Source organism: Phaenicophaeus curvirostris, chromosome 3, assembly GCF_032191515.1.
Source record: "Phaenicophaeus curvirostris isolate KB17595 chromosome 3, BPBGC_Pcur_1.0, whole genome shotgun sequence".
NCBI lineage: Eukaryota > Metazoa > Chordata > Aves > Cuculiformes > Cuculidae > Phaenicophaeus > Phaenicophaeus curvirostris.
In genome coordinates, this window is record NC_091394.1 from 76724027 (window position 1) to 76737755 (window position 13729).

The 13729-nt window shown below is 36.1% G+C and overlaps 1 protein-coding gene across 1 annotated transcript in view; it reads left to right on the forward strand.

Annotated features, from left to right (window-relative positions):
• VPS13B (vacuolar protein sorting 13 homolog B) overlaps positions 1 to 13729 on the forward strand; it is a 435364-nt gene that overhangs the window by 362568 nt on the left and 59067 nt on the right. The window contains exon 40 of the mRNA XM_069854414.1: positions 10311 to 10507. Coding sequence (XP_069710515.1) covers positions 10311 to 10507 — 197 coding nt within the window. The remainder of the gene's footprint in view (positions 1 to 10310; positions 10508 to 13729) is intronic.

The following is a 13729-nucleotide window of genomic DNA, read 5'->3' on the forward strand; positions in this document are numbered from 1 at the left end:
GCATTTAAGAGTCTGGGAAAAGAGCTTTTTGGGAAACCACGAATTTTATTCATGTTTGATTTATTTCTTACATTCCCAAAGCAACAACTATTTTGGAAATCCAGATGATTTGTGTGCGACAGGTTAGTGATTTAATTTCATAGTATTATTAGATAATAAGCTGTAAAGTTCAACCATGCTTATCGATAAACCTGTCAGTTTGCAAAATTTTTAATCTACTACCATGCAGTTCAGTACTGTCTTCAAATAATCAGACTTTTCAGATGGATGGCGAAATAATTTGTCTAGCTGTTGTGAATTGCTCAGAAGACAAATGTGGTGCTATGTCTGGGATTCTGCTTTGTAAAACTTATATTCCTTGTTCATTCTACCTTTTTGTGTCATTCAAAATGACTGTACTAGTCAGACAACTATACACAGATTGTATGGTGGTTTTATGATCTCTACTGTGCACGGAGTTGCAACAAGCTTGAAATGAAGAACTACAGTATATATATTGAGCATATCTGATCATAAACTAGAACTGTAACAAACACCCTTTATTCTAATGTAGGAAATTGCTTTTATGTCAGTAGAAACAGTGTTTACCTCCATGCATGTGTACAGAAAAAAATGGATGCCGGTCCATCATGTAAACAACTAGTCCCGTTTTGGAGGGCTGAAGTCTTGCTTTTAGGCTGAGCCACTTACACTGCAGTTGATCTGGATGTGAGCAATTTCTGTGGTGCTGGGCAGAGTTTTGCACATGTTTTCAGAAGTTAAGACTCTACTAATAAGTATTTTCTTAATTTTCTTGCAAGGAAGGAAGCAGGGGCTGAAGGAGTTGCAGTTTCACAGTGAGTCTTAAGCAGATGTTGAAACAGAGCCTGTTCTCTTTAGGAATTCCAGCTTTAAACATTATTCTGTGTAATTCCTTGCCTGAGAGTTGGATTATTTCAGACTTTACTATTTTGTTACTGTATTTTGTGTGTATAATCTTAATTATTTTACTGTGTGATCTTAGTGTTCACTGTATTGAGATGAGACTGGATCGTTTGGCCCACACTTTCTGTGCAGTCTGCAGGGAGTTAAGCGTAACTTGTTGGGAATGTTAATGGAAGTTGTGCATAATTTGCCTGTGCAGCACACTGAAATTTACCCTTTGGGGTTACTAAGCCAGTGAAAATTCTACCGGGTGCCAGGGTACTGACGAAACCATCAGATTATCTTAATGACAGATTTACACTCACTTTTTGCTCTGTACTTTTCAGATTTTGTAACTCTGATTTATGAAACTTTGCAAACCGAAGTCCTTCCTGCTCTATGCTGATTTTGTGGCACTATGAGTCGGGCGTTATTGTGATCAGAATATGTGGTCAAAATAGTCCATATACCAAAAATTATGCAGTACTTTATTTATTAATAGACTACTACCCTCAGTCCCAGAGATGACTACATTTCAACAGCATAGTGCCGATACTATTAATAAATACTGAAGCTTAGAAAATTAAAAGCCTTACATAAAATGTGGAAAGTTGTTCCTTTATCAGAAACAGAGACTAAGAAGTGTTGCAAGAACAAGGCAAGTCCCTAAGGTAAGATCTTCTATCTATTTAAATTTCTCAACACTTACAACAATAAATTCAGACCTTAATAAGTTAGATGGAATACTGTTGCTTTGGCTTTTAGGAAAGCAAGTAATCTTCACATAAACTCAGTCTCAGTGACAGTTAATAGGGAAAAAATAAGTTTGACGCTTAAAAGTAGGTACACTTTCTTGTTCAAAAAGTCCTGCAGAAATCTTCTCAGTTAGACCATAGTGCTATTCCAAGCTTTCTTAACAAAAGCTGTTAGTGTGTTTAGAGTAATTTTTCCATAATAAAAAAAGGCAGTATCTGTGACAGATTACATTACTATACACACCTGCATTTGCTCTGAACCTGCTAGCCTGATAAATTGATAAGATAAGTTGGTCAGATGTTGTTTTAAAAAGGCAAAGAACATAGTTCTAATGAAAGAATGCTACATATTTCTTCTAAAAGGTTAAAAAGCATTTCTCAGGGCTCTTAAATTACCATATTCTGATACCAAGGGAAAATAAAACCTGGGCTTAGAGTCTTGTTTGTACTTAGAGGGCTTTCCGGACAGGAAGGCAATCTTGATGCAATTCAGTAAGCCACAATACCAGTGGGGCATTACAGGTGAAAAATTTGCAGCTGTACCCCTCACCACAATGTATTACAACTGTACAGTGGAATATTTCCTGTACAGAAATAGGGCTTGGTTAACTTTGTTTCCCAAGAGTAGATCACATTAAAATGTTATAAAATCATGATTTCCTGCATTTGAATACTTGTGGTTTCTCAACTGGTTCCAATATTACAAAGGGTTTTTTATAGCTTCTATTACTTGAAGATGTATAGAAGCTTTTTTTCCAAAGTCAGCTAAAAGACAATTACATACGTTTAAAAAACATTTTCTCTCAGAAGACAAGAGTTTTTTTCACATCTCTTTATTATAATTCTACTTAATATTTATTTTATAAACTGCAGTATAGATGTAAATTTAAATAAAATTAAATAAATGTGCTGATAGGACCATAAATTAATTGGTTAAATGAAGTTGAAAGAGCCGAGGTATATGTTATTACTCAGTAAACAAAATACTAGTTATTTTCATTTTTCAGCCAAAGACTGAATAGTGGAAAAAAATAAACTAAGCAGATATTGCATATTTAATTTTAAAGCAAGTATTTATAATTTAAATGTTCTAGCTTTAGGACAAAATTTGTTAAAACAAGTTCAAAGAGGCATAAAACAAATTATGTGAAGAGGTTATATGGAATAATTTTTTAAAACTTCTCCGTTTGTGGTATTTGATTATTCCTGAGTGTTGAAAATTGAGTGTGCCACAGTGGAATAACTTTTGCTGCCCAAAATATATGAGTGTGTAACATGTCAAAATTATTTCAAAGTACAGAAAATCATAATAAATATACTAAGGAGATTGAGCAAAGCAAATACTTTGTGCAGCTCAAATGTTTTTAATACTAGTACTACTGCTAATCCTAGTACTACTAATAGCAAACTGAATTCTTACCTCACTGTAAACCACTACATCTTTTTTTGTTTTAATTTGGATCTTCATGAAAAGGGAAAATTGGTGGTCTGTAGCTGTGCCAGGAGAGGCTGTTTTCCACACTGATATGATACAATCTTAGCCGTGAGGAAGGCTGGAAAAATGTTATCCAACGGGCAGTTTGGTTTGTAGCCTGATTTCACAATGTCAATCACATGAGAACAGTGATCAGGAATGTAGATGTTGAAGTATCCTACAGTTGTCCAAAATGTTGTTCCACTGGTCAGCTTGGATTATATTTGTCATGTGAACAGGTTTTATTCTATTTAATAGTAATTTTCTTTTGAGCAAATTTTCTACATTATGTATTTTTCTGCAGGGTATTGGGCTTTTTGCTGCTTTTGTGTAAGTAATACTTCAAAATCAGATTTGAAAGTAGTGCTCTTGGCAGCTATTGCCAAGAATTTTTCCCTAATAAAAATCTGGATAAAGCTTTTTATTTCCTACTACTGTGACTTCTGTCCACCTAATGGGAGAATTGTATTTTTAAGGCAGTTGGCCCTAAACCAGTAAAATATCCTAATAACAGAATAGCATTATTACAGAGCAATTAGTTTATTCATGCTCAGGAAGCTGGAGTTAAAATCTCAGCATGGGTTGGCGTCTGACACAAAGTGTTAGTTTGTATTGTATTCTGCCTCTCCTTCACTTAGGTGGCCCCGCTTGGAGAAGATAAAACACACGCACGCTTCCTGTCTTCTGTGTGCATTTTCTTGTACAGTAGTTGTTTCTGGAACAAGAATAACTTAATTTCCAAGAGGAAGTGCTTACCATCTGAGGGACTGAGATTCAAGAAATGAACAATTATTCAATAAAAGCTTATTTTCTAGCAAAAACATGACTGAAAAGGAAGCATCACTGAAAGCAGCATTAAGCAGATTCTTCTGTATCTATCTTTTTTTCTCAGCTGGAGAAGGTGTATTTTGTAACCTAAGAAATCCATATGTATATAGCTAAATATCTGGTTTTATATCGAGCTTAAAAATTATCTGCACCAATATTTAATAATACTTTTATATACAGTTCATTCAGCAACCTTAAAGCAATAGGCAGATGACTGTAGCTTTTTCCAAGAGACAAAAAAGATACCTGTGAAAAAGATAGGATTAGCTAAGAAATTGAGGTATTTTAATTATTTCTGTCCTAAATGGCAATGATACCTGTGTCTGACACCTTTTGATGTTATGCCAATATGTATAGGGAATAATAGGCATGATCACGTATGGTAACATGACAGGTTGTTGACGTGCACTGGTGTTGGCCCTCTGCTCAGCTAAAGGGCTTAGCTAGAGAAATGTTACCTAGTGATAAGTGATTTTTCAAGTCCATATTAGTAAAGTAGTCTAAAGCTGGGAGGTTAACATCAGGTCACAGGAAAATCTGGTAGCAAGTTGTGATCATGAAAGCCTCTCTAAAGCACAAATGGATCAACAGGTTTTTCTCTCCCATTGTGTCTTATTATTACACCTAAACTTTAAGTGGGAATAAGGAGTATCCATGTGGTTAATGGGGCATACAACAATGCATGGATGAAAATATTAACCTGTTACATAGAGTTAACAGGTTCTGTATCATGTCTTGAACACTAGTTTCCAAATAGGAATTAAGTGATTTCGATACATAATATATGATGAATAAGAAAAAACATATTCTGTCATGGTGGTGCATTAGTGGGAATACTTCATGTCAGTTATTAATACTGCCTTGCTGATAGTTTAACAGCGTGCAGGAAATTACTTGAAGGACGCAGCAGTTTAGGGTTTTTTAATTTTTTTCTGCTGTTTTCGTTTTGGGAGAAAAGTATATGATGGTGGTTTTAGCTTGGCTGAAATTGAGACAGGCTCTGTTTGTAAAGAGTTGATGTATCTTCACAGAGAAGATTTTTGTGATGTCTGTGTTAGTGTAATATATATGAAGATTTTTTTCTTCAAATAGAGCAAAATGAGAGATTGCAGAGAACAGGAATCCTCACTCTCCTACTTCAAAAGATTTATGCTCCCAGGCAACTCTTTCAGCAGAGTTGTTTCTTTGTGTCCTGTACTCTAAGGGGGCAGGACTGGAACTGTCACTTGTAAGGTAACTGCTTTCCTTCCTATCAGAATTTGTTAATACACCATTTTCATCCTTCATCAGAACTGTGGCACACCATTTTCAAATCTCCCATGTCTGTATTCCACTGAAGCAAGGAGAAAAAGGAGGTACCTTCAAATTCTCTGCTTTATTTTAAATGTATTTATCTTATTAACAGTTTTTGTTCTAAGTGCTTAGCGTTTAGGCTGCTTTCATGTAAATGTTCACTGCTGCTTCCGATCCCTGTTGTCAATGCTGCTAAAAAAAGCATTTGACTGGTGTTAATCATCCTTCTAAAGAAGTTTTTGTGCCATAGTCCATGGTTTTCTTGCAAAACAGAACTCAGAGATTCTTGGTTAAATCTGACCCCACAGTTCAATAATGGTTTTATGCACACGTCAGTGACAAGGGCTGTGCAGTAATGGTTTTATTTGCATTTTACAGGAGGATAAAATCATTGCAATTAAAACTTGCTTTGAGAGCTGGGAAGGGAGACAAAAAAACCATGGAGAAGTGTCTGCTGATGATGCGTGCTTGTTGTTTAGCAGAGAAGTTTGTGGTTAGATATGCTTTGTTAGTGTTCAGTTTTATAGAGGCAGCACTAGCTGTCACATTTTCCAAGAGGTAACAATTACTGAATTATAGCTTAGGTTTTATTCAAATATTTTAAGGTAAAAGCACCACATTTAATTTTACATATGGGGAATTTTTTGTTGCAGCTAATTCGCTTATTCCCACTGCTTATGACTCAGTTCTGGCATTATAGCCCATTTCCAGGCTTTCTCAAGTATTATTTTTGGCAGCTAATATTGCCCAGAGCTACCATCTTTCCTTAAACTTATCCAAATCAGGCATTAGTAATAAACCCCTTAGAACAAATAAAGCTAGATATGTAGCAATCAAAGATTCTGAGTCAACTAAATCTTTTGCAAGCTTCAAACTCAAAAGCTTACAGTTTTAACAGTCCCAAAACATGACCTGTGTTTTGTATAGGTGATCACATAAAGTGCATCTTTGTCTTTTTACTTCTAATGTACAGATGAAGTCTTGAAACACAGTCTCCTGCTCCAGTAGATTTCTTGACATATTACAACACAGCAAAAAAATTGTGAGAGAAATAAAGAGTAATAATCTCTTCAACGTGCTTACCAGCATGTTTTTCAGCCTGCTTTAGTTGTTAGGTGGTATGTTCTTGTGGATACTCATAGTGGTGAGTCCAGGGGTCATTCCTGTGCTTTTCCAAATTCCTCATAATTTACTTAAGAGTAACTTCTTTACCATGAAGATCCTAAAAGGAAAATGCACTATGTTAGATTATACTAGAGCCTGAAGAAGAGTTATTACTTCTTTATGGCATAATAATTGTTTTGATCATTTTACTTCACCAATGTTTTCCTCAAAGTTTCAATATTTCCACCACCTAATGAGTGGGTGGAAATATTGAAGTACCTAGTCTAAAAAATATATACATATGAAATCTGCTTGGGTTTTTCTCAAGTTTTGTTCTGCTTTCATTTTCAGTCTTTTATTTTCAATCTGTCTATAGTACTTTCCTCAAGCCTTACAGATAGTTCTATATTTTTCATACTGTAGTGCCACGTGTGAAATTACTTTTTTGTGTTCATTAACTTGTTCTTTCAGCTCATTAATCTTAGTGGGAATAGAATTCGTCACCTTGCTTAGTCTCTTTTAAAATATCTGCTACTTGCCATTCTGATCCATTTTTGTGAGATTCTCATTAGAGAGACTTGCATATTAAAAAAAAAGTATTATTGGGAGACATAATCTAAAAGAAATAAATATTCTAAATAGTATGATAACTTTACAAGACTTCTGTTGCGCATGTGTTATTCAACAGCATTGATGAGAAAAGGTAACTTAGGTGTTGATAGGCAATAGGAAGCACGAGACATATTATTCTACAAGATACGTATCGAATTAGACTCCTGAAATATCTCCAAGTATTTTAAGGACTGAGATTTAAAAATATGCAAAAGTAAATATTGCTGTGTGTAGAAGTACCTGTGCAACCATGAAAGACTGCAGCCTTTTATCACAAATTACATAGATCCTTTTGTAATTATATAATTCCACAATTTATGCTACAGGAAATATGCGAAGTACTGCAGTATTTTAAATAAAATAAAATGTTTTGTCACCAGTGGAGGCTGGAGGTTTAGAAAAGAGTATGTAAGTATGATTGACTCCACAGTGTAGTATGCAAGGTAGCAGATGATGTAAGTTGCTGTTCATTTAGTCATAGAATCATGTAGGTTAGAAAACTCCTTTAAGATCATTGAGTCCAACCATTAGCCTGGCACTGCCAAGTCCACCACTAAATTCACCATGTCCCTAAGCACCACATCTACAGATATTTATAGTTAACACAGGGCAATTCGTTGGATAGCTTGGTAATTGAAGGGTAGGAGCATTACTGTGGTATTGCAGTTTTGAGTGTTTGTCGACAGACATTAAAGGTTAAAATAATTCAATTCTGAGAAGTTTTGGAAAAATCTAAAACTCTATGGTGACACTGAGCGCAAAAAGAATAAATATAGTGTGGCTTTGAGATACAGGTACAAGCGCAATAATATAGTGTTTTGTACCGCTGCTGTTGTGCACAGCACTGTTGTAGAGTTAGCAACACAGAACCAAGAAAGATGTTATCTGGGTCATTGAGCCTAGCCTCCTCCCATTGGTGCCATGCCGATAATTATCTTCATCTTATTAACAAATCAAGCTTCTAAAAGCAGCTGTCAACAACACCAAGGCTATCCTTGAACCCTCCTGTCTTTTTCTGTTTAGGTTTATTCATGGAGCATCTCAGTTTTGACCCATAGTTTCTACAGACCTTTTTTCTGTTAACTGTTTCTCTCCTGATGTGTCTGTGTTGAGTAATCGTGCTTCTCTTATCTTCCTTCATGCTCAACTCTGCACAGATCCCAGTGTGAATTAATGCAACTTTAACAAGAATAATTAGAAATACGTGCCTTATGCTAGAAGAGGCTCCGTTGGTGTCATGTGCAAGTCAATTAATATTTTTCCTTCTCTTTTGGAAATATCTCACCTGATGACTCTCAGGGTGGCATTTGCTTTTTCCAGGTGTCATCATATTGCCTGATAATTTTCCAGCAGACGTTTATGTATCTTCACCATTTCCAGCTGACTATGCAGCTTAAAATCAAATGTGTTTCTATCTTTATATATAAGATGTGTGCTTTTTGATCTTAAATCAATCCCTTTTTCTCAGACTTGTCTTTGAAATTAAATCAGCACTCCTGATTGATATATCCTGTGTTATATACATTGCTAGCATCAAAGTTTTGCTGACAGTTATCAGATACTTCTCCTTCATCCTGACCTAAAAATGTTTTCGTGACTGTAGTTGTTTTTTTCAGTCTTCAGGTATCATTGAGACTTGACAGATGTAGTTTAAGACCTTGTTTGAGTCTCTGTGGTTCCATGTGTTAATTCTTCCAGAATTCTTTGGTGATTATTTATGTTCCCTTGCCCTCTCCTGCTTGAACCACTGAGCTCCCTGCGTTTTCCTTCTTAACCTTCATTCCTGTCAATTAATCAGCCTGCTGTCACCTCCATGTGCGCTATAGTCCTTACTGAGTAACAAGGAAGAACACTTAGGGAGGTTTTTCTAGCAATGCCTAGATTTACTAGCATCCCTACAACATTCTTACCTTATTCCTGATTCTTTATATATACACACAGACACGGGGATAAAAAAAGGTAATAGGACATACATATGTATATATGCATTTTTTTACTATTTGCTTTATGCCAGCTTGACTTCCAGTTTTTCTCGAGCGTGTAAAAGTGTCATAAGTGGATCTTAGTTCTAAAGTCTTCATATCTTACTCATTTTGCATTTGTTTCTATAAATTCATATTCTCATTCATGCTTTAGCAAAAAAAAAAAAAGACACATTCCTTCTAAATCTATGCTTTTGTTAAAATTTGTCTTCTGGTTTTTTTAGTAATATCTCTACTAACATACTCTTCATTACAGTGACGCATCAAAAAATAATCCAGATGGGTTATTTACAGACTTGCCATTATGGATGTGACTAAACTGAAGCTACTATGTAGTTATTGGGTTTGGGTTTTCAAAATCACATAGTTGTCTCAATAGGATATTCAATGAAAGAATTGAATGAAAGAAAAGATCATGTGATTACAAGTACTTCATGATTTGTCCCAGGATTTTTATTCATATGTTGGCCCACCACAAGGCATTCTGTTGCCTATCATCATTTTTATTTTGCATCTTTGATAATTTTAATATGGCAATAAATGGGTAATTGATATTTTGTTATGTAATAAAATTAAAAGAGCTAGTCCAAGCAAAAAAAAAAATTAGTGATGGTTAGAACATCCTTGATACCATGATGTGATGATATCTGATGGAAGTTTTGGCCACATAGTACAAATAATGATTAGTGGAATTGGTTTATTGTCTTGTTATTCTTGGGTAGTGTGGAATAAGTGTCTATTTCCCCCTATGAAAATAGGTTGAGAGAGGTGGGTTTGTTCACGCTGGAGAAGACTCTGGGGAGACCTTATTGCAGCCTTTCAATACTTAAAGGGGGCTTATAAGAAAGATGTGGGGAAACTTTTTAATAGGGCCTGTAGCAACAGTACAAGGGTTATGGTTTTAAATTAAAAGAAGATAAATTTAGACTACATATTAGGAAGACATTTTTTACACTGAGGGTGATGAAACACTGGAACAGGTTACCCGTGAGGTAGTAGATGACCCATCCCTGGAAACATTCAAGGTCAGGTTGGATGGGCTTCTGAGCAAACTGATCTAGTTGAAGATGTCCCTGCTCACTGCAGGGGAATTGGACTAGACGACCTTCGTGGTCTCTTCAACCCAAACATTCTATGATTCTATGATTTCTGTGTGTAGTAAGAGAAAGTTTGAATTGTTATACTGCAGCATTTTAATTTGAGTCAAAACAGCACAGAATCTGAGTAACAGTTACAAGTCTGGTTTTCTATATGACAGCTTACTTTTATTTAGTTTAGTTAGTTTTGTACTTTCAGCATGTGCAGTAAATCTCATTATATTTGGAATAAAGTAATTATGCCTTCTCTCTTTTATCACAGATTCCTTGCAGCCTGGAGTACTGGGATGAGCTTCAGAAATCGTTTGTTGCATTCCGAGAATTCAGTCTATCAGAAAGCAAAGTCTGTGAACTACAGCTTCCCAGTATCAACCTTGTGAATGATCAGAAAGAGCTCATAGCCTCCGATCTGTGGAGGATTGTCCTAAACAGCAATCAGAATGTGGCGGATGACCAAAGGTAATTTGAAAGGAGGAGAGGAAAAGAGAAATCTAATGCTACACTCTTGAGAGATCTTTTTCAAGAGACTTTGGAAATAAGATACTGTTTTCATATGTGGTAAGAGTAGCTGCTCTAAAATGAGCTTCACACTGTAGTTCACATTCACCCGAGGGCATGCAGTCTGTATAAAAAGAGCTCTCTCTTAGATTTATAGGCAACCTCGCAGCATCATATTCATCCATTTTCTGAACACAAGGATTACTGAAAAGTGAAGACAAACAAGCCATATCCTGAAACCTCTTAACTGCACAAATTAGCTAATTAACCGAAGAAGGCTGAAGCGCAATCCAGCATATAGTGTAGTAGTAGACGTTCTTATTCCATGTACGCCCTTGTGCATCACCTTTATTCAGTCCTCAGTGCAAGTCAATGCCTCTTGACTCTTATAAATTTGTTAAACAAACTTTAGTACTTCAAGAGCATTCAGTTATTATTCACACAACTTGCTTACAATGCTAACAGTAAAAAAAAAATTAATCAATGTTTTCAAACTCTGGGGATCCATTTTTCATTATGTTTACAGCTGGGAACAATGTACAATGACAGATATTCAGTCTTCTTGCATTCATTCAGTTTTGGTTACTATGTAGAGTAAGAAGAAATGAGTGCAAGTTCTCTCCACAAACAGCAGTAGGATTTGTTTCAAAGACCTTCTTAACATTTTATATTTTAAGTGGAAAACCCAGGATGACTTTATTGGATCAATGGTGTTTGCTGATTGTTGCTGTCTGTGTATAAGCTCATGCTTGAATGAGTGCATAGCGTCCACATACATGTTACACGAAGCTACAGAATTGAGAGAAATCAGGAAATATGAACATAGCTAACAAAATCAATGAATAAAATTTAACATCTGGTTTCCATTAACAGTATCAGGTTGGAAAATGATTTCTTGATGTTAATTGTGAAAGAATGCATTTTCATCATTGAGAAGTTAAGTGTTTTAGACAAGGTTAATTCCTCTGAATGTGGGACCTTGGCGAAATTGCCTTCCTGGTCAGCTTAACACCACAGAAATGTGAACTCAGTGGGAACTGAAAATGAAGTAGTGAAATTTAGTAGATTTTTTTCATCAGGGCATTTGGCTCTGTAATCATGTTTATTGTTTTCTGCTCAAATAGGGTTCATCAATATACACAATGTTTTGTTTGGGGAGCCCTGATAAGCTAATGAGTAGTAATCATTCAGTAGGAGTCTAGGGTTAAATAATTAAGAAAAAAAATAAAACCAGTTTAGACTGTGATTAACATCAGAAACATTTTACAGCACAACATGTATCCACATGCCTAGAAGGTCTAAACTCATGAGTTTTCAGATGGGAGGCTGCAGGCCTGCTCCACAATAGTGACCTCTCAGTGGTATCAGGGTGCCAAGTTGTAATGGGGCAGAAATATCCTAATGGCCTTTGAGGTTCCATAGGAGTGAAAGAAAGATGATTGCTCTGTCCACCACAGCCATGATATTAGAAGCACTATGTCCTTCAGACTGTGTGTGTACACATAAAGCTAGAGCAGAAACTACAACTTAAAAAAAAACAGGAATTAAACTGAAGTATTAGCAGGTCACCAAAAAGGCATAGCAGGAAAGGAAAGAAGGCAGAAAAAAGCATGTACCACACTACTGAAACGTTTGAAAATCAATTAACAAGGAGAAAGGGGTAAGTCAAGGGAAGGTGTTACAAACTGCTAGCTCCTTAGGCAACTGTATGAAGACTGCAGAGTCGCTAGTCCTGATACTCTTGTCCTGAGGATTTTATTATAGTTTTAAGAGGCCTCGTTTACATCTGCATGAACCAACAGTAGGCTGGAAAGTTAAAGATTCATGTAGGTCAGGGTAAACTCCATCCAGAAGCCAGAAACCTAAAGGATGCACTAGGAAAACATGATTTCAATCAGAAGAGAGAAAAGATTATGTTCCCTGCCTCATCCACAGTTTCAGATAGAAATTCACTAGCTTCAAACAAGGCTGTACTGCTGGCTTTTTTAAGGGTGACTGCAGGAACGACTGGTGTGGAAGAAGTAGTCGTGACCAGCCTGGAATGATCCTTCTCAGTGAAACTTAAAGGTAGAGGAAGAGCGGTTGTTGCTCAGAGATGAGGCTTTGACCTGTGGTGTTTGAGGCACACTGTCTCTTTCTTAGAGACAGAGCAAAGCATGCCAGTCAGGTGTCACTGACCATGAGGTTTTGAGACAGTTCATGAGCACTGAAATACATGTAGTTACAGCTACAGAACAAGTTTAAGGTGACAGTTAAGTCCTAAATGATCACATTCTGTTAAACGGAAAACCTTGCTTAGGAGGTGATGACAGATACTGTGGACCTGCAGAGAAGGTCAACCTTTCTAGATGCCTAGTAGCGTAAGTCCATGGTGGCAGTTACTTTGCTGAAGCTCTGTATCTAACTTCATCAAACAGGCATACTGCTACCAGGATCGGTATTTTCTTGTGACTGAGCATGCTAAAAAGTATTCTGGATTCTACTTGGCAAAAGAAATTCCCAAACTTTTTTGGTTTTGAGAGAGAGAGTGCCCCGTGTCATGGTAAATTTCAATGTTAGTCTCATTCCTAAAGCAAGTGTTTAACATGAGATCTTAGACTTGTGAGAAGAACCACGAAGAGTTGTGCTTAAAGCCAGTGCCAAGTGTTGGACCAGAGAACTTCAAGGCAGAGGGTGTCTGCAAATGAGAGCAAGAAGTAAAGACTGTATAAAAGTTGAATCTCATTTTTTTCTGGAGACTCATAATAATTTGATATTACAGCATTGGCATGCTGTAACTGTATGATTGATTAGCAAGTTTAATTTGCTATTAATTGTAAAGTATAAAAATGCTTAGTTTAAGTTTATTTACTTGTATTTTAGGTCGGTCTCTAACAGCTGCCATATGCTTGCAGCTGCTCCTCAATGATAATATTTTTCCTTCATATTCTGCAGGGGGGTTTTTGTGGTAACCTCTATGATATGCTAATTGTTATTACCAGATAGCTGATCCCTTCTGTTTAGGTACTTTATTACTTACTCTTAACATCAGTTATAAAGTATGAAACTTATGTGGCTCGTGTGACAGGAAAACAAGATTTGTGAGAGGATGTGGATCCAGCTGATATGTTGAGCAGTAGCTGGCAGGCTGAAGTATATCAACCAATAATGAATATGGGAATATGCAAAGATGTTATGATCCAA